The sequence below is a fragment of the Pipra filicauda genome, unplaced genomic scaffold (assembly GCF_003945595.2).
Source record: "Pipra filicauda isolate LSUMZ 115617 unplaced genomic scaffold, ASM394559v2 scaffold731_size164108_pilon, whole genome shotgun sequence".
Taxonomy (NCBI): Eukaryota; Metazoa; Chordata; class Aves; order Passeriformes; family Pipridae; genus Pipra; species Pipra filicauda.
This window is the reverse complement of record NW_024104900.1, coordinates 1-19,827: the sequence shown is the minus strand read 5'-3', so window position 1 is coordinate 19,827 and position 19,827 is coordinate 1. Positions and strand designations below refer to the sequence as shown.

At 70.7% G+C, this 19,827-nt stretch overlaps 3 protein-coding genes across 3 annotated transcripts; 1 reads left to right on the top strand and 2 right to left on the bottom strand.

The window, feature by feature from the left end:
• Positions 1–6: 6 nt before the first annotated feature.
• On the top strand, positions 7–1,433 carry LOC114001403 (leptin-like). The gene is made up of 2 exons (XM_039389500.1): positions 7–216; positions 839–1,433. The coding sequence occupies exons 1-2, from the start codon at positions 73–75 to the stop codon at positions 1,202–1,204; spliced, it is 510 nt and encodes a 169-aa protein (XP_039245434.1). The 5' UTR covers positions 7–72; the 3' UTR covers positions 1,205–1,433.
• A 2,202-nt stretch (positions 1,434–3,635) lies between these two features.
• On the bottom strand, positions 3,636–13,355 carry RBM28 (RNA binding motif protein 28). The gene is made up of 18 exons (XM_039389498.1): positions 13,211–13,355; positions 12,084–12,349; positions 11,350–11,425; positions 11,145–11,237; positions 10,634–10,708; positions 10,120–10,154; positions 9,951–9,984; positions 9,469–9,550; positions 9,273–9,382; positions 8,901–8,974; positions 8,150–8,291; positions 7,523–7,587; positions 6,427–6,591; positions 5,661–5,795; positions 4,750–4,824; positions 4,396–4,643; positions 4,078–4,177; positions 3,636–3,846 (listed from the first exon to the last, which is right to left on the bottom strand). The coding sequence occupies exons 1-18, from the start codon at positions 13,335–13,337 to the stop codon at positions 3,715–3,717; spliced, it is 2,034 nt and encodes a 677-aa protein (XP_039245432.1). The 5' UTR covers positions 13,338–13,355; the 3' UTR covers positions 3,636–3,714.
• A 3,071-nt stretch (positions 13,356–16,426) lies between these two features.
• On the bottom strand, positions 16,427–19,614 carry PRRT4 (proline rich transmembrane protein 4). The gene is made up of 4 exons (XM_039389506.1): positions 19,011–19,614; positions 18,839–18,931; positions 16,844–18,137; positions 16,427–16,589 (listed from the first exon to the last, which is right to left on the bottom strand). Exons 1-4 carry the CDS (start codon positions 19,555–19,557, stop codon positions 16,427–16,429), a joined length of 2,097 nt encoding a protein of 698 aa, XP_039245440.1. The 5' UTR covers positions 19,558–19,614.
• Between the last annotated feature and the right edge of the window lie 213 nt (positions 19,615–19,827).

Sequence of the window (19,827 nt, the reverse complement as noted above, 5' to 3'; positions counted from 1 at the left end):
CCGTGTCCCCGGGATGGCCCGGGGCGCAGGACGCCCCCGGTGACCTGTGCCCCCTCCCCAGATCCCGGCGGGATGCGGTGTCCCGGCGTGTCCCTGTGGGGGCTCCTGTGCCTGGGGGTGGCCGTGGCCGGGGGGCGCCCCGTGCGGCTCGAGAGGGTCCGCGGGGACGCCCGGACCCTCATCCGGACCCTCAGCACCCGCCTCCAGCAGCTGCAGGTGCCCCCCGGGCCGGGGGGTGAGGGGGGACCCCCGGGGGGGACTCAAAGGAGGCTGGGGGTGGTTTGGGGGGGCACCCGGGGGCCGGGGCCGGGGGAGCGGTGGGGTCTGTGCCAGGGGGTGCTCGGGGGGCACCGGCAGTGCAGGGGGTGGCCGTGCCCCAGAGTGGGCGGGAGGGTCTCTCATGGGGGGCCCCTGTGCCCCAGACTGGGGGTCCCCAAGGTGCGGGGTCTCAGGGTGAGGTGCCCGTGGCTGGGGGGGTTGGGGGGCTTTGAGCCCAGGGAGCAATGGGGGGGGGGGGCTGTGCCCCAAGGGCTGAGGGTCCCTGGGACGGGGGGTCTGTACCCAAGGGATGTGGGATCCCCAAGGGGAGGGACACCCACAGCTGAGGGGGGGAGGGCTCTGTGTCCCAAATTGGGGGTCCCCAGGGAGGGTCCCCATGGCCGGGTGGGTGTGGGGTCCCCCCGAGCAGGTGGGGTAACCCCTGCCCCAACCTCCCCCTGCTGTGTCCCCCCCCAGCCCCCCACCTTGACCCCCCCTTTGTGCCGCCCCCAGCCCCCACCCCGACCCCCATGTCCCCTCCCCAGCCCCTGCCCTAACACCCCCCTTTGTGCCCCCCCAGCTGTTCCCCCTGACCCTGCGTGTCACCGGCCTGGAGGGGGTCCCGGAGGGGGGGTTCCCGGACGGGGGGGTCCCGGCGGGGCTGGGGGTGGCAGCCCAGCGGCTCCAGCTGTTCCAGCGGCTCCTGGGGGCGGTGCCCGGGGGTGACCTGCGCCTGGCACAGGTGGCCAACGACCTGGAGAACCTGCACAGCCTCCTGGGGGTCCTGGGGGCCCTGCTGGGCTGCCCCCCGCCCCGCGACCCCCCCCCGGCCCCCCCGGCCCCGCTGGCCGAGGCTCCCCACACCGTGACCGGGGTGGCCCTGGCGCGGCTCCGGGGGTGCCTGGAGGGGATCGCTGCCCACCTCGAGGGGGACCCCGTCTGTTAGGGACCCCCGGACCCCACCGGGACCCCCAGGACCACCCCAACACCCCATGGACGTGACCGGGACCTCACCAGGACCCCAGCGGGACCCCCACAAGGGCTCCTGGGACCCCACAGACCCCCCCAGCCTCAGCAGGACCCCACGGACACAACCAGGACCCCACGGAAACACCACAAGGACCCCCCAGGTCCCACCACGACCCATCCCACTGACCCCCCCAGGATCCCATGGACCCCCTCAGGGATCCCCAGGACCGCACGGACACAATCGGGACCTCAGCAGGACCCCCCTGGGGCCCCCCCCAGATCACACGGGACCCCCATGGGGGACCCCACAACTGTCCCCAGGCACTGGAGCGACTCCAGCTGCTGCCACTGCCTCTTTTTCTACATCATTACTATTATTATTATTATTATTATTGTTTGTTATTAAGTATTTTTATTTATTGACTTTAATTTAAAATAAAGCCCCTTTTCCAGCAGCCTCACTTATGTCTACTGACCCTGGGGCCAAGGGACCCTCGGGACAAGGGAGCTCCAGGGCCACGGGGACATGTGGGGGACAAGGGAGCACGGGGGATGGGGGACACCCGAGGAACAAGGGACCCCAGTAACACGGGGGGACACAGGAGACACGGGACCCCAGGACAAGGGACATAAAGGATATGGGGTCAGGGGACCCGAGGGGACAAGGGGACCCCAAGGGACACGGGAACACGGGGGACAAGGGGCCCCAGGACCAAGTGGTCAAGGGACAGCCCGGGGACAACCCTGGGACAGGGGACCCCTGGGAGAAGGGACCTCCCCCCGGAACCGGGACCCTCCGTGTCAGGGGGGCACACGGGGACAAGGGACCCTCGGGACACCCATCAGGGACAAAGGACCCCTCAGGACACCGGGGCACACGGGGACACGGGACTGTGGGGCCCAAGACCCCTCCAGGAGCCGGGGGGGACAGGGGGTGACGTGGGGACACGGCCCTGGTGACTCAGAGGTGGTTGATGAGTCGGTCGTGGCTTTGTGGCCCCCCCGGACCCCCCGGCCTGGTGTGACCCAAACACCTCCGGCCCGGGGGGACACGGGGACACACGGAGGGGGGGCTGGGGGTCCCCACCCGGGGAAGGGGGACAGGGAGGGGGACAAGAAGGGAGGAATAAGGAGGAGGAGAAAGGGGGGAACAAGGAGGGGGAGTAGGAGGGGCGAGGGGGGACACGAGGAGGAGGGGACAGGAGGGGGGAAGGAAGGAGGAATGAGGGAGCACGGGGGGGGGGACACAGGAATGAGGGGGAAAAGAACAGGGGGTCAAGGGGGGGATAAGGATGGGGGTCAGGAATGGCACCCAGAGGCCCCTCCCTGCCCCCCTGGAGGGTCACACACGTTTGCACAGGGGTGGCACTGCGTGTCCCCCTCCCCAGGGATGGCACCGGGTGTCCCCCTCCCCAGGGGTGGCACGGGGTGTCCCCCTCCCCAGGGATGGCACGGGGTGTCCCCCTCCCCAGGGGTGGTACGGGGTGTCCCCCTCCCCAGGGATGGCACGGGGTGTCCCCCTCCCCAGGGGTGGTACGGGGTGTCCCCCTCCCCAGGGGTGGTACGGGGTGTCCCCCTCCCCAGGGGTGGCACCGGGTGTCCCCCTCCCCAGGGTTCCCCTGCAGCGCTGGCCTGGCCCCAGCCCTGCCCCCTGTCCCCCCCCGAGCCCCCCCAGTGCCTCCCCCAGCCCCAGGGCAGGGGCACCCCGGGGGGTGACCGTGGGTGGCCGTGGGTCGGTGCCACCCCCGGGCTCACGTCCCTCACGCCGCGGGGCCACCGGAGGCTCGTGGCCACCAGCCACGGCCCCGCCGGGAGTGACTCACCGGCCCGCGGCTGTGCCGGGCAGCACGGGGGGGTCAAGGGGGGGGCACCGGAATGTGGGGATGGGGGGGCCGGGCTGACCCACGGGACCCCCAACCACCCGGAACCCCCCAGCCCGTGGGACCCCCAAACACACAGGACGCCCTGAGCCCGCAAAACCCCCCCGGGGCGTCTCCCCCACCCCCCTCGCTGAAGCCCCTCCAGCCCCCCCTGCCCTGGGGGCCACCCCAGCCCCACCCCTGCCCCTCACCCCCCACCCAGGGGGCTGCACCCCCAGCACCCCGAGCTGGGGGGGCATGAGGGGGAACGGGGGGTTCGGGGTGCCCCCCCGGGCCAGAGGTGGGGGGTTGGGGACCAGGGGTGAGGTCTTGGGGTGCCCAGGGGAGGGGGTTCAGGGCGGTTTTGGTGCCAGGGGGGTCCCAGGGGTTGGGGGTCACACTGAGGGCACAAATCGTCCACAAAATACACTTTTTTATTAAAACCCAGGAACAGACAGTGAGGATGGGGGGGGCACCACCAAACCCTGGGGGGGGGCAAGGTTGGGTCCCACCCCCCAGCAGGGACCCCAAACCCCCCACAGCGGGGGGTGTGGGGCCTGTGACCTTTCCAGCACCCCCGGGGGGAGTTTGGGGTGCTGGGGGGGGAGTTTGGGGTGCTGGGGGAATCTCAGCTCTCGAACCACTTTCCCCCTCGGGCCGTGGGGGGCTGGCTCCCCAAAATCTTCCTCTTGTACCTCTCCACCAGCTCGTTGAACTTTGCCTCGGACCCCCCGGGACCCCCCCGGCGCCGCCGCTGCTTCTGGGGGGAGAGAGGGGTGAGGGGGGGGGCCCTGACACCCCAAAACCCCCCCAGACCCCACCCAGGCAGAGCCAGAGCTGGGAGGAGACCACGGCGGGGACCCCAAAATCACCTCGGGGGGAGGGTGAGCTGCAAACTCTTACCTGGGGAGGGGTCTCCTGGGGGGGGGGTGAGCTGCAAACTCTTACCTGGGGAGGGGTCTCCTGGGGGGGGTGAGCTGCAAACTCTTACCTGGGGAGGGGTCTCCTGGCGCTTCTCCCGCCGCCGAGGGGCCTTGGGGGCCTTGGGGGGTTTGGGGGGAGGGGGCTGTGCCTTCCCCTTGTCCCGTTTCCTGGGGGCAGAAAGGGAAGGCACTGAGCTGGGGGGAGCCCCTGAGGAGAAGAAACCCCGTGGGAGGGGGTCTTGGGGGGGGGGAAAGAGGGGGAAAACAGGGAAATAAAGGGGTAAAAACGGGGGGGGGAAAGGGTGGGAAAAAAGGGGGGGAAAACGGGTGCAAAGGGGCGGAGGGAAAGGATTGGGGGGGAGAAAAATGGGGGGGCTCCTCCTCACCTGATCTTGGGCCCCCGGTGCGAGGGCACTGCCAGCACCCTGTTGCGGGGGGTCCCGGGTGCCCCCCGCCCCCCCGGGCCCTGCGTGCAGAACCCGGCCCAGGGGGTCCCGGGGGGGCCCGGGGGGGCCTTGGCGGGGGGGGCCTTGCTGGGGGGGTCCTGCCCACCCGAGCCCTCGGGGTGATCCAGGGGGCCCTGGGGGGTCTCCGGGGGTCTCGCAGCCTCGGCCGCCTTCGCCTTGGCCTTGAGCTGGGGAGGGCAGGGGGTCAGTGCTGGGGGGCCCCGGGCTGGGGGGGCCCCGGGCTGGGGGGGCCCCGGGGGGCTCAGGGGGTGTCAGGGGGTGCCCCCCCCGTACCAGCCCGCGCTGGATCCGCTGCTCCCGCAGCCGCAGCTTCCGCCGGTCCTCCAGGGCAAACTCCACGATGGGGCGCTGGGGGGGCACGGGGGGCACCCTGAGACCGGGGGGGGCACCCCGGAACAAGGGGAGCACCCAGGAACCCCCCCCAAACAATGGGAGCACCCAGGAACCCCCCCCAAACAATGGGAGCACCCAGGAACCCCCCCAAACAACGGGGAGCACCCAGGAACCCCCCCAAACAACAGGGAGCACCCAGGAACCCCCCCCAAACAATGGGAGCACCCAGGAACCCCCCCAAACAACGGGGAGCACCCAGGAACCCCCCCAAACAACGGGGGCACCCAGGAACCCCCCCAAACACCAAGGGACACCCCAAAAGTGGAGCAGAGCCCAGAAACTGGGAGGACACCACAGAACTTCCCCCAAACCACTGTGAGAGCACCCTGAAACACAGGGAGAGACCCCAAAGCTTATCCAGAACCCCAGGGAAATCTGGAACACCCTGGGCACCCCACCACGGTGGGGGCACCCCAAAGTCCAGGGGGGCCCCATAACCCAGGGGGGAGACCCCAGAACCCCCTCCTGGAGCACTGGGGGCAACCCAGAAGAACCTTAAACACCCAAGACCCGAGGGGGGCACCCCAGAACAATAGGGGCACCCTGAAATCCCCAGGGACACCCCAAAACCCAGGAGGAACACAGAAACAGCCAGGGTGGCCCCCACTACATCCAGGGGCACCCCAGCACCTCGGGGACAGCCTAAAACCCCTGGGTGGTATCAGGAAATCCTGGGGGCACCCCGCAACTCCAGGGCAGCTCTGGGAGGGTCCCAGTCGAGGGGCAGCCCTGGGTGCTGGAAACGGGGCACCCACCAAGGGGGGGACACAAAGGGGGGACCCCCCACTGACCTTGTGGGGCCCGAAGAGCTCGGGGTTGTTGTTGAGGCGCCGCAGGGCCCCCAGAGCCTCCTCGTGTGCCTCGAACTCCACGAAGGCAAAGCCCAGGGACTGGCCCTGACCCCGCAGCTCCCGCATCACTCGGCACTGGGGGAGGGGACAGGGTCACCCCAAAACTCCCCGGGGTCACCCCAGCACGCCCTGGGACACCCCAACACCCCCTGCAGTTCCCACATCAACTGGGGGAATGGGGCACTGGGAAATGGGGTACGGGGGGTACACGGTCACCCCAAAACCCCCTGGGACACCCTGACACCCCCTATATCACCTGGCACTAGAATGAGAGTATGGGGGGTACACAGTCACCCCAAAACCCCCCAGGTCACCCCAACACCCCCTCCCAGCTCCCACATCACCCAGCACTGGCACGGTGGGTATGGAGTCACCCCAAAACCCCTGACACTCCCCTGGAGAACCCCGACATCCCCAAGGGCACCCCAACATCCCCCACCCCTGGGGGGACACCAGCCCCCCACCTCTGCACCCCTAAAATCCCCCCAGAGGAGAACACAAAAGGGGACCCCCACCTCCCCCACACCCGCAGCCAACCCGAGGGGACACAGGGGGGGCACAGGGGGGGCACAGGGGACACAGGGGACCCCCCACCTCCTCCACACCCCAAACCCACCCTGGGAGACCCCCAAACCCGAGAGGGAAGAACACAGGAGAAGGTGCAGAGGGGCGGGGGGGACACAGGAGGGACCCGGGGCCCCCCCACCTCCTTGATGTGTGGGGGGGCCCCCCCGTTGTGGCGCAGGACCCCCCGGAGCAGGGCCCTCAGCCGGGGGGTGTCCAGGGCCTTGGGCAGGTTGTGCAGGCACAGCCGGGTCCGGGACACCCCCACGTTGGGGTCCTGCAGCCGCCGCCGCTTCAGCTCCTCGAACTGGGGGGCAGGGGGTCAGGGGGGGACACACGCCCCTCAACTCACCCCCCCGCCCCCCCGGGGGTCACACTCAGCCTCTCGGGGGCCCACTCACCCCCCAGGGTCCCACTCATCCTCTCGGGGGCCCACTCACTCCTCAGAGTCACACTCAGCCTCTCGGGGGCCCACTCCCCCCCAGGGTCCCACTCATCCTCTCGGTGCCATCACCCCAAGCCACTGGGTCCCACTCACCCACAGCGGTCACATCACCCACAGGGGTCCCACTCCACCCCACAGTGGTCACACTCATCCTCTTCGGGGGCCCCACTCACACCCCAGGGTCCCACTCATCATTCGGTGAACACGCCCTCCTAAGGGTCTCACGCAGCCTCAGGGTCTAACTCATCTCCTCAGGGTCTTCCTCACCTCCTCAGGGTCCCACTCACCCCCCGGAGTCACACTCACCCCCACAGGGGTTCACTCACCACCCAGGGTCACACTCACCCCTCCCAGGGTCCCACTCACCCCCCAGAGTCACACTCATCCTTCGGGGTCCCACTCACCCCCCAGAGTCACACTCATCCTCTCGGGGTCCCACTCACCCCCCAGAGTCACACTCATCCTCTCGGGGTCCCACTCACCCCCCAGGGTCACACTCACCCCTCACAGGGTCCCACTCACCCCCCAGGGGTCCCATTCACCCCCCGGGGGTCCCACTCACCCCCCAGGGTCCCTCTCCCCCCCCAGGGTCACACTCACACCTCAGGGTCACACTTATCCTCTCGGGGTCCCACTCCCCCCCCGGGGTCCCTCTCCCCCCCAGGGTCCCACCCCACCCCCCTCTCCCCCGGGGTCCCACCCCACTCCCACCCAGGGTCACTCCCCCCCGGGGTCCCACCCCACTCCCCCCCCGGGGTCCCACCCCACTCCCCCCGGGTCCCACCCCACTCACCCGTGCCCTCTTGGCCATGTCGGCCTCACTGACCCCCTGGGCCGCCTGCGAGCCCGGGCGGATGGCTGGGGGCAAACGGGGGTCAGGGGGGATCTGGGGAGCCTGGGGGGCATGGGGGGACTGGGGGGGGCAGGGGGGACGGGGGGGAACTGGGAGCAGCGAGAGAGGGGAAGGCTGGGGTGGGGCAAATGGGGGGGCATCAGGGGGTCTCGGGGGCAGTGGGGGGGGGGTTGAGGCAGAGCGAGGGGGGGATGATGTTGGGGGGTCAGGGGAGATCTGGGGGACTTGGGGGGGGGGGGGTCAGGGGGATGGGGGGAGCCCGGGAGGGTGGTTGGTGGGGAGGAGGGCAGGTCTGGGCATCTGGGGTTAAACGGGGGCTTGGAGGAGTTTTGGGAGGGAGAGGGAGAGCCCTGGTGGGTGGCTGGGGGGGCAGGTGGGGAGTCAGGGGGCATTTGGGGGTGATTGGGGCATTTGGGGGTGATTGGGGCACTTGGGGGTGATTGGGGCACTTGGGGGCTGGGGAGGATTCAGGGGATCGGGAAAAAATGGGCGTGGGGGGATTCGGGGGGGTCAGGAAGGGGAGTGGGGGGCACTGTGGCACCTGAGCCCCCCCAGCCCATCACTCACCCCCCTCCCGGGCCAGGTAGAGGTTCCTGGTGCCAGTTCTGGGCTGGCCCCCCCCCGACTCCCCCCGGAGCTGCTGGGCCTGGTCCCGGCTCAGGGCGGGGTCCACACGCAGCACCCGCCCGTCCAGACGCAGCCCCCCACCCTGGGGGGCACAACGGGGGCTCAGGGGGGGCCGGGACCCTCCTGTGCCACACGGGAGAACCCCGGGCTGGGCAGGCCCCAAACACCCTCGAACCCCAGCTGGGGGGGACCTCAACACCCCCAAAATCCCAGCCCCCAACCCCCCCAAACCCTTCTAAAATCCAGCTGTGGGGGCTCCAAACCCCCCCAAACCCAGCCAGGAGAGGGGTCAAAACCTCTAGAAACACCCCAAACCCAGGACAGGCCCCCAAATGCCCCTAAACACCCCAAACCCAGGACAGGCCTCCAAACCCCCCCCTAAACACCCCAAACCCAGGACAGGCCCCCAAACCCCCCCCTAAACCCCCCAAACCCAGGACAGGCCCCCAAACCCCCCTAAACACCCCAAACCCAGGACAGGCCCCCAAACCCCCCTAAACCCCCCAAACCCAGCCAGGGGGGCCCCAAAAACACCCAAACCCAGCCCAGAGCTGCTCCTGAGCCCCCCTGGAGGACCCTGGGTGCCCCCGGGGTGGGCCCCTGAGGGGTCCCTGGTGTGCCCCCCCCTCCCCAGCGGGTCTCTGGTGTCCCCAGTGGGGGGACACCCCCCCAGTGGAGGGTCCCCACTCACCTCGGGCCCCTCCTGTGCAGCCTCGAGGCACTTCTGGGCCCCTTCGGGGGTCTCGAACTGGGCAAAGGCAGAGCCTGGGGGGAGGAGGGGGCTGGCAGTGAGGGGGGCACAGGGGGAGCCCTCCCAACACGTGGGGAAACTCCTCCCGTGTGGGAATCACCCCCCAAACGTGGCATGTTAACCCCCCCCCCCCCAAAAACGCGAGCACCCCCCCAGGGTACGAGCCAGGCCAAGCCCGGCTCTGCCGGGTCCCGGTGCCCCCCAGCCCCCTCCCCTGCCCAGCCCTCCCCTGGGGCACTGGGGTTTGGGGGGCAGCGGCAGGTGCCCCCCCCAGGACACCCCCAAGACCCCGCCGGGCCCCCCTGCCCCCACCTTTGGGGGTGCCGGTGTGGGGGTGCAGCACCAGCCGGACGTAGGTGACCCCCCCGAACCTCTGCAGGGCCTCCTCCAGCGCCTCCTCCTCCGTGTCGAACGACAGGTTCCTGGGGGCACGGGGGGGTCAGGGGGGTCCTGGGGGTGCTCCCCCCCCTCCCAGAGCCCCCCTCGGTTTTGGGGGGCCCCCACTCACCGGATGAAGACGGTCCTGCCCTCGCCCACGTCCGAGGGGCGCGGCCGCCCCCCCTTCGCCCGCTTTGGGGGGGATCCCCCCTCTGCAATGTTGGGGGCGTTGGGACACCTGGGAACCCCCCAGGAGCCCCCACCCCCCAGGAAAGACCCCCTCTCCACAGAAGTCACCCCAGTCCCCAGGAAGCTTCCCCACATCCCACAGAAACTCCCCCAGGCACCCCCAAACCCTCCCCCCACCCCCAGGAGACCCCCAAGAATCCCAGAAGCCCCCCCAGACCCCAGAGAAGCCCACTCAGATCCCCCCCACAAAAACCCACAGACCCCCGGATGCTCCCCCAGTGCCCCCATAAGCTACCCCAGAAGCCCCCCAAAACTCCCCCTTGGCCCCCCCAGAAGCCCCCCCAGAGCCCCAGGAAGCCTCCCCTGACCCTGGCAGAGCCCCCCCAGTCCCAGCCAAGCTCCCCTTGCCAGGGCAGAACAAACCCTCCTCATCCTCTTCATCATCCTCTTCATCTTCATCATCTTCTTCATCTTCTTCATCCTCTTTCTCCTCCTCTTCTTCCTCGCTCTCTTCTTCCTCCTCAGCTTCTTCTTCCTCTTCCTCCTCCTCTTCTTCTTCTTCTTCTTCATCTTCCTCTTTCACCTCGTCTTTTTCTTTTTCTTCCTCCTTCTCCTCCTCTCCCCCCCCTACAAGGCCACATGGGGTGGGGTGGGGGGACAGTCACGCCCTCACTCCCTTTTGCCCCTCCAAAAATCTCCAGAGGGGCACCTGGACCCTCCCCAGGGGCTGGGGGGGGGGAATTGGGGTCCCTCACCAGGGCTTCGGGGACCCCCCACCGCAGGTCTGGGGGGTTTGAGGGGCTTGGGGGTCCTTCCCCAGGGTTTTGGGGGGTTTCAGGGTCCCTCACTGGGGTTTGGGGGCATTTGGGGGTCCCTGGAGGCCCCTCACCAGAGGTTTGGGGGTGACTGGGGGGTCCCTCACCAAGGGTCTGGGGGTCTCATCCGGGGAGTTTGAGGGGGTTCCAGGGGGCTTGGGGAGGGTTGGAGTCTCACCACGGTTTTTGGAGGGTCCCTGGGGGGGTTATAGGGTCCCCTCCAAAGGTTTGGGGGTCCCTGGGGACTCACCATGGCGTCTAGGGGGGGGTTGGGAGTTTTTGGGGTCTTACCAGAGGGTTTGGGGGGTCCCTGTGTCGCCTGGTACTTGTCCTTGGCCACGGCCCAGTCCACGGCCAGGGGCCGCCCTGGGGGGGCACGAGGGAGGGGTCAGTGCCCCCCGTTCCTGAGGGACCCCCCCATGTCCCCAACTCCCCAAGAGACCCCCACCCCACGTTCCCCCCTTCCATAACCCCATCAGCATCCCCCAACCCTCCGGGGACCCCCCAAACCTCTGACCCCCCTCATGTTCAGCCCCCTCCTGGGACCCCCCCAGCACCCCCCAATCCCCCTCCCTCCCCCACCTCTGATGTTGGTCCTGTTGAGCCCCCACAGCACCCCTCAAACCCCCCTGGGACCCCCCACAACCCTCCAGCTCTGATCCCCCTCCCGCTGAGCCCCCCCAGGACCCTCCCCAGCCCCCCACCTCTGAGCTGGGCCCCGTTGAGCCCCCCCAGCCCCCCACCTCTGAGCTGGGCCCCGTTGAGCCCCCCCAGCCCCCCACCTCTGAGCTGGGCCCCCCACCTCTGAGCTGGGCCCCGTTGAGCCCCCCCAGTGCCGCCGCCGCCTCCCGCACGTTCCTGAGCTGGACGAAGGCGAAGCCCCTCGGGGTCCCGTCTGTGAGAGCCCCCCAGAGTGAGCCCATGAGCCCCCTGGGGGAGCCCCCCGGCCGGGGGGGGCACCCCAAAGGGGTCAGGGGGCCCGGGGGGGCTCAGCCCAGGGGTCTCACCAGGTTTCCGGGGCATGTTCAGCTCCAGGACGGGGCCGAAGGGAGCGAAGAGACCCCGGAGCTCGTCCTCGGAGCACTGGGGGGGACACGGGGGGGTCACGAGGGATTGGGGGGCACAAGGGGGGTGTCAGGGGAGGTTGGGGGACACAGGGGGGGTCTCTGAGAGGACTGGGGGCCCCTGAGTGCCTAAACATGAGGGAAATCACAAATCTGGGGGGTCCCAGGGGGTTGGGGGGCACTGGGGGCATTGGGGAGCACGTAGGTCCTTGGGGGGGGCTGGGGAGGTGCATGGGGGGGTCTGTGGGATGGTGGGGAGGGGGGTCCCTGGGGAATAAGGAGTCACTGGGGAAACAGGGGGCACTGGGGAGACCCCGGGGGACATCTGGGGGGTGCTGGGGGGCCTGGGGGCATTCCCTTCTCTGTGGAAGGGGGGGGTCCCTGGGAGGGTCCCTGGGGGTGTCAGGGGGCACTGGGGTGGGTCCCTGGGTTGTTTGGGGTCCCTGTGGGGTCCCCGTGTATATCAACAGTCTCTGGGGGTCCCGGGGGGTCCCTGTGAGTGTTGGGGGTCCCGGGGGTCCCTGTGAGTGCTGGGGGTCCCGGGGGTCCCTGTGAGTGCTGGGGGTCCCGGGGGTCCCTGTGAGTGTTGGGGGTCCTGGGGGGTCCCTGTGAGTGCTGGGGGTCCCGGGGGGTCCCGGGGGTCCCTGTGAGTGCTGGGGGTCCCGGGGGTCCCTCACCTGGAAGCTGAGGTTGCGCAGGATGAGCCGGGCCTTGCGGGAGGGCGGGCGGGGCTTCTTCGGCCGGGGGTGCTCTGGGGGGGGCTCCCCCCCCTCGCCCTCTCCCTCCTGCCCCCCCCGCGGCCCCCTGTCCCTCTTGGGGCGGGGCCGGGCCAGGGACACCCCCAGGGGCCGCCCCCCCAGCTCGGGGGGGTCCCGCAGGGCCCTCCCGGCATCCTCGGGCAGCGAGAAGGTCACGTACCCGAACCCGCGGCATTTCGGGGAGCCTGGGGGGGCCGGGGGGGGGCAATGAGGGGCTGAGCCTCCCAAACGGCCTCATGGATCGTCCCCCCCCAGCCTGGCACGGCACAGCCCCCCCCCCAAACCCGCCTGGACCCCCAAAACCAGCCCTGAGACCCTCCCATCCTGCACCCCCAAAGTCCTGCCCCTTCGAATTCCTAACTCCCAAACTTCTGTCTCCTCTAATTCCTGCTCCCTCCAAAATGCCTGTTCCCTGAAATTCCCAGTCCTGCCCTTCCCACTCCTGTCCCCTTCCCACAAATTCCCAGCCCCCCAGTTTCCAGCCCTGGCCACGGCCCAGCCCCCCCAGACTCAGCTCCCCTCCAAATCCCGGTTCCAGGCCCCCCAGGCCCCGCATCCCAGAACTCAGCCTCCCCCCGAACCCCACTCCCAACGCCCCCAGACCCCTCAGACCCCAGTCTCAGCCTCCCCCCATCCCTCCCCCTCAGACCCCCCGGGTCCCATTCCCAGCCCTTCGAGACCCCGGCTGAATCCCTCCAGACCCCCCAAACTCCGGTCCCAGCCCCCTTAACCCCTTCTAACCCCAAACCCTGGCCCCAAGCCCCCCAGCCCCTCTCGATCCAAATCCCCTCAACCCCCTCCCGGCCCTTCCGCCCCCAATCCCTTCAGCCCCCCCAAAACCCGCTCCCAGCCCCCTGCAGCGTCCCCCACCCCCAGCTCCGCGCACCCCCGGCCCCCCCCGAGCTCCCGGAATCCCCTCCCGCCCCACTCGGCCCCCCCGAGCCCCGGTCCCACCTCCCCTCCCACCCCTCGGCCACCCCGGAACCCATTCCCAGCGCCTGTCACCCCCTCCCCCGATCCTCCCCCGGCCCCCCCCCGGCGCGGACCCTTCTCGGTGACCACGAAGCAGCGGCGGAGCGGCCCGAGGGCCCCGAAGAGCCTCTCCAGGAGCGGCCCGGTGGCGCTCGGGGGCAGGCCCCGCACCAGCACCGTGCGCGCGCTGGGCGCCGCCATCTTGGCCCGGCGGGGGCGGGGCGGGGCGGGGGGCGGAGCGGCCCCGGGAGGGGCGGGGCCAGAGCGGCCCCCGGCGGTGGGAGCGGGAACTGCAGCGCGGGAGGACCCGGGACGGGGAGCGGGGGGACGGGGGGGACAGGGGGGGATCGGGGGGGACAGGGGGGGATCGGGGGGGACAGAGGGGGACGGGCGGGTCAGGTGGTCCCACCCTGCGGGAGGGGAGTCAAGGGGGGTCGGGGATCCCATGAAAGGGGGGTCAGGTGGAAGTTGGGGTCCCACTCGAGTGGGGCTAAGGGGGGCTGGGGGGGGGCTGGGGGGTCCCATATTAAGGGGCCTGGGGGTTCCCGGGGGGCTTGGAGGGTCATATCCCATACGGGAGGATCAGGAGGGCTCGGGGGTCCCATATCAGGGGCCTGGGGGGTTGTGGGATTTGGGGAGTCCCATCCTGCGGGAGGGAAGTTCAGGGGGTCCCATCCTGGGGGGGCCTGGGGGGCTTGGGGGACCCATAACAGGGTCTGGGAGTTCGAGGGTCTCCTCCTATGGGAGCTGAGAGGGGGGTCGGCGGGCCCGTCCTGCGGGAAGGGGGGACTGGGGGATTCGGGGCACCCATCTGGGGGGTCGGGGGGCACGGGGGTCCCACCCCAGGGTTGGGGGGTCTCAGGGGTCCATCCGGGAGGGTCGGGGGTCTCAGGGGGGTCACACGCATCCTTCGCACGTGGCACTTTATTGGGTACACGGGGGAGGAACTGGGGGGCCCGGGAGGGCCGCGGGGAATATTGGGGGGCCCCAGATTGTCACCATCATTTGGGGGGCTCAGGGGTGGGGGGGGAGCAGTTTGTTACCCGTATTGGGGGGTCTCAGGGACCTGGGGGATGCCTGGGGGGGATCCCCAGATTGGCACCAGCACTTGGGAGCTCAAGAACGGGGGGGGGCAGTTTGTTACCCGTATTTGGGGGGTCTCAGGGACTTGTGTGGGGGCTGGGGGGGTCCCCAGATTGTCATCAGCACTTGAGGGGCTCGGGGACTTGGGGGTCCCCACATTGGCACCTGTACTTGGGGAGCTCAGGGACTTGGGGGTGTCCCCATGTTCCCACCCCTATTTGGGGGTCTCGGGGACTTAGGGGGCAGCTGGGGGGTCCCCAGATTGGCACCAGCACTTTGGGGGGTTCAAGAACATGGGGGGGGGGTAGTTTGTTACCCGTATTTGGGGGTCTCCAGGACTTGGGGGGAGGCTGGGGGGGGTCCCCAGGTCATTGTCAGCACTTGGGGGTCTCAAGGACATGGGGGGGGGCAGGTTGTCACCTGCATTTGGGGGGCTCAGGAACCTGGGGGGCCCCCAGATTGGCACCTTGGGGGGCTTGGGGCCCTCGGGGGCATCTGGGGGTGCCCAAGTTGCCCCCAGCACCTGGAGTCTCAGTGACCTGGGTGGTCCCCACGTTGTAATCCGTGTTTGGGGGGGTCTCGAGGACCTGGGGGGGGTCTCCAGATTGTCACCAGAGCTTGAGGGTGTCGAGGACACGGGGAGACTCAGGTTGTCACTCCTCTTTGGGGGTCCCAGGTCACTGGGGGGGCAGTTTGTCACCCCCACTCGAGGGTCTTAGTCCCCAGGCTGTGTTTGGGGGTCTCAGGTGCTGGGGGGGCGTCACCAGCACTCGGGGGTCTCTGGGGCTTGGGGGGCAGCTGGGGGGGAGTCTCCGGATTGTCACCAGCACTTGGGGGTCTCCAGGACATGGGGGGGCCCACGTTGTCACCCATATTTGGGGGTCTCAGGTATTTGGGGGGGGCAGTTTGTCTCCCCTCTTTGGGGGTCTCAGGAACTTGGGGGGGCCCTCATGTGGTCACAAGCACTTGGGGGATCTCAGGGACTTGGGGGTCCCCAGGTTGTCACCCGTATTTGGGGGTCTCAGGATCTTTGGGGGTGGTTGATCCCCAGATTGGCACCAGCACTTGGGGGGTCTCAAGGACACGGGGGGGGGCAGCTTGTTACCCGTATTTGGGGGTCTTGGGGACCTGGGGGGACATCTTGGGGGTCCCCCGATTGTCATCAGCACTTGGGGGTCCCAGGAATTTGGGGGTCCCGAGGTCGTCACCCCTATTTGGGGGTCTCAGGGACTTGTGAGTCCTGGGGATCCCTGGCCGGGGTGGCCGGGCCGGGGTCTCTCCACAGCCCCCCCGGCTGTGTTGGGGGGCGCCCCGGGGGTCCCCCCGCACCCTACAAGTCTATGGTGTCACTGCCCGGGCTGCGGCTGTCACCATCCCCGGGGGGCCCGGGGACCCCCCCGCCGTGGGCCTGGGGGGCGGGGGGGGGCCGGGGGGTCCCCTCGGCCCAGCTCTGGGAGGGTCGCAGCGGGGGGGGCGCTGCCCCGGGGGGTCCCCGCGGGGGGGTGCTGGGGGTCGTGTCCCCCCGGGTCAGTCCCCGGGGGGAGGGGGCGTCCCCGGCACCCCCGGAGCCCCCTCCCCGGGCCCCCCCCCGCACCCCCGGGGACCCCGCGGGGGGACCCCCCAAAGAGGCGGCGCGGGACAGAGCAGAGGGGCGGGGGGCGGGGGGGGGACCCCGCGTGCCGGGACCCCGTGTGCCGGCTGTGCCAGCCGTGCCGGGACCCGCTGTGCCAGGAGTGCCAGGGGTGCCAGGACCCCGTGTGCCAGGTGTGCCAGGAGTGCCAGGGGTGCCAGGACCCCGTGTGCCAGGTGTGCCAGGAGTGCCAGGGGTGCCAGGGGTGCCAGGTGTGCCAGGTGTGCCAGGTGTGCCAGGTGTGCCAGGAGTGCCAGGTGTGCCAGGTGTGCCAGGGGTGCCAGGTGTGACAGGTTTGGTGAGACCCTGTGTGCTGGCTGTGCCAGCTGTGTTGGGACCCGCTGTGCCAGGGGTGCCAGGACCCTGTGTCCCAGGTGTCCCAGCTGTGCCAGCTGTGCCAGCTGTGCCGGCGGTGCCAGTTCCTGGTGTTGCTGTTCCACTGCCCCCAGTTGTGCCAAGAGGGCCGGGGGGGCTGAGCTCCGTCCCACCAGCTGTGCCCGCTGTGCCAGCTGTGCCAGCTGTGCCATGAGTACCAGGTGCACTGGCTGTGCCAGCTGTGCCAGCTGTGCCGGCTATGTCACCCCCCTCGGTGCTGGTGCTGCCGGTCCCGGCAGTTCCAGCAGGAGTGATTCCTGGTGTTCCAGTGCTGGCGGTTCTTGGTGTTCCGGCTGTGGCAGTTCCTGGTGTTCCAGTTGTGGTGGTTCCCAGTGTTCCAGCTGTGGCAGTTCCTGGTGTTCCAGCTGTGGCAGTTCCCAGTGTTCCAGCAGTGGCGGTTCCTGGTGTTCCAGCTGTGTTGGTTCCTGGTGTTCCAGCTGTGGTGGTTCCCAGTGTTCCAGCTGTGGTGGTTCCTGGTGTTCCAGCAGTGTTGGTTCCCAGTGTTCCAGCTGTGGTGGTTCCCAGTGCTCCAGCCGTGCCGCTCCCAGTCACACCAGTTGTGCCCATCCCAGTTCCCCCAGTTGTGCCCGTGCCCTGGGTTGTGCCGACCCCCGGTAACACTGTTGTGCTGGTGCCGGTGTTCCCGGTGTTCCCGGTGTTCCCGGTGTTCCCAGTGGTGCTGATGACGCTGATCCCGGTGCTCCCATTGCTCCCAGTTTTCCCAGAGCTGCCGATGATGCTGATCCCGTTGTTCTTGGCCTTCCCGGCGTTCCCGGTGCTCCTGATAACGCTGCCGCCGGTGTTCCCGGTGCTCCCGGTGCTCCCGGCGCCCCCGATCCCGCCGTTCCCGACGCGGAACATTCCCGGCGCTCCCAAGGCCTCGTCGATGGAGCGGCGCAGGTCGATGGGGGAGGGGGGGCGGTACCCGGCCGTGGGGTCCCCGTCACACTCGAAGGGGGACTCGGGGGGTCCTCCCGCCTCCTCCCCCCCCCGCCCGCCGCCCTCGGGGGGCTCCGGGGGGTCCCCGGCGGTGCCGCGGCGGTTCGGGGGGGCCACGAGCGCCAAGGCCGCCAGCGCCGCCCCCATGGCGATCTCGGCCAGGCGACCCCCGAGCTGGAGTCCCCACCAGGCCCAGGGCCCCGGGGGGGGGGTCACCCCCCACCCCCAGACCTGCAGCGCCCCGAAGAGCTGCAGCCCCGCGCTCAGCGCGGCGCCCGCCGCCCCCACCGGCCGCGGGACCCCCGTCCGCGCCCCCCCCCGCTTCCCGCGGCCCCCCCCGCAGCGCCGCAGCCCCCCCAGAGCCCCCAGAGCCAGCGCGGCCGCCAGAGCCCCGAACAGCGCCCGCGGCAGCAGCAGCAGCGCCGGGGGCCCCCCCAGAGCCGCCACGGCGCCCACCGCCCCCAGGGCCCCCGCCAGGTGCAGCACCGCCAGGACCCCCAGCACGGGCACGGCCCTGGCGGGGGGGGCGAGCGCCAGCCCCCAGCCCAGGCACGGGTAGGGCAGCTCGAAGAGGAGCCGCGCGGCGGGGGGGGGCAGCCGCCCCCCCACCTCGTAGGGGTCGAAGAACAGGGGGAAGGCGCGGGCGAACCCCGACACCGCCAGGAGACCCCCCAGGACCCGCGCCAGGGGGGGCCGGCGCCCCCCCAGCAGAGCCAGTACGCCCAGTAAGCCCAGTAAGGTGAAGGCGGCCCCCGCCCCGTAGACGTGCCCCCCCCAGGCCGCGCCCCAGAGCGCGGCGGCCTCGGGCCAGGGGGTGTCCAGGGGGATGAAGTGGGGGGGCCAGGAGAAGGCGGGCGCGGGGGGGCTCTGGGGGTCCGGCCCCCCCGAGCCGCAGGCGGATCCGGGGGTGCAGGCGGAGGCGGCGGCGGGGGGGGGCGCGGCCCCCCGGGAGGACTGGCGGCCCCGGGGGAGGGCTGCGGGAGAGAGGGGTCAGGGTGGGGGGTCCATATCCTGGGGGTGCTCCGAACCCCCACTGTCCCCCCCAGGCCTCCCCGTGCCGCTCAGACACAGCCCCCACACCCCACAGAGGATTTTGGGGGTGGCCAGACCCCCTGAACCCTCCGGACCCCCCCACCCATCCAGGCTGCCCCAAACCCCCCTCCCGAGCCTCAGGACCCCTCTGTGCCCCAGCACCGCCCCCCCCCCCGAACCCTCCCATTTCCCCTGGTTCCCCCCAGTAGCCCAGGCCCCCCTAAATTCCACGAGCCCCGCAAATCCCACGAACCCCCATTCCCCCAGGTTCCCCCCAAACCCCAGGACCCTCCCACTGCCCTGGAACCTCCTATTTCCCCACCCCCCCCCAAATGCAGGGCACCCTCGATCCCCCCAGGACTCCCCCAAACCCCAGGATGCCCCCAGAACTCAGCCCCCCCCTTACCCCAGGCCCCGCCCAACGCCCAGGACCCCCCCTTGCCCCGGGGCCCCCCCATTGCCCCAGGACCCCCCAAACCTCAGGACCCCCAAACCCCACGAACCCCCCGTTCCACCAGATCTCCCCCAAACCTCCAGGACGCCCCAAACGCCGGGCCCCCCCATCCCGCCAAGCCCCCCGGGACTCCCCAGGCCCCCCCACGCTCTCGGCCCCCCCGTCTCCAGCCCCTCCTTTCCCCCCCACCTGGCTCGTCGCCACTCGCGGGCTCCTCCAGCTCCAGGGACCCGTTGTCCCCCTCGGGGCCGATCTTGGGGGACACCGTGGGAAACAGGAACCCTGGGGGGTACAAAGATATTGGGGGTCCCTCAGCCTCGGGGGGGCCGCGGGGGGGGCGCAGCCGGCCGCGGGCACTCACCGGCGGCGCTGAGCCTCCCGGCCAGCTCCGAGAGCCCGGGCAGGAGCCGGGGGGGGCCGGGGGGGCCCCCCAGGAGGCTCGTGGGGCGCACGGCCCGCGCCGCGGGGGGGTCCAGCCCCGCCGTCAGGTCGATGGCGATGTCCAGCTCCAGCTGCTTGTCCCGGGGGCGCCCCGGGGCGGGGGTCGTACCCCCCCGGCCAGGGGGGCCCCCCCAGCCCCCCGCTTCTTCCAGGGCGGTCGCGGAGCCCTGCTCATCGCCGGGGTCGGGCAGGGTGGGGGGCGCGGGGGTCCGGGGGGACCCCGGAATCTTGGGGGCCCCCGGGGGCGTGGGAGGGCGCGGCCCCCCCTGGCTTCGCACCTTGATCTTGAAGTTGAGGCCGAGGTTGAGGGAGAGGACGGGGGAGTCGCTGTGGGGCGCGGGAGGGCCCGGGGCAGTCCCGGGGGGGCTGCTGGGGGGCGGGGGGGCGGCGGCGGGGGGGGCCAGGCAGAGCAGGGCCAGCAGCAGGCGGGGGGCGGCCCCCCCCGCCACGGGGGACATCGGGGACATCGGGGCGGCGGGAGCGGCTGCAGAGAGGGGCGAGAGGGGTGTCACCCCCCCCGGCACCCCAGAGAACCCCCAGCACCCCAGAGAGCCCCCCCCCGGCACCCCCAGCCTGTCGGCATCCCATAGCTCCCCCCAGGGCACCCCCAGCCCCATAGCCCCCCCCGGCACCCTATAGACCCCCCCCGGCACCCTATAGACCCCCCCCGACACCCTATAGACCACCTCCCCAGCATCCCATAGCCCCCCCTGGGCACGGACACCCCCAGAGCCCTC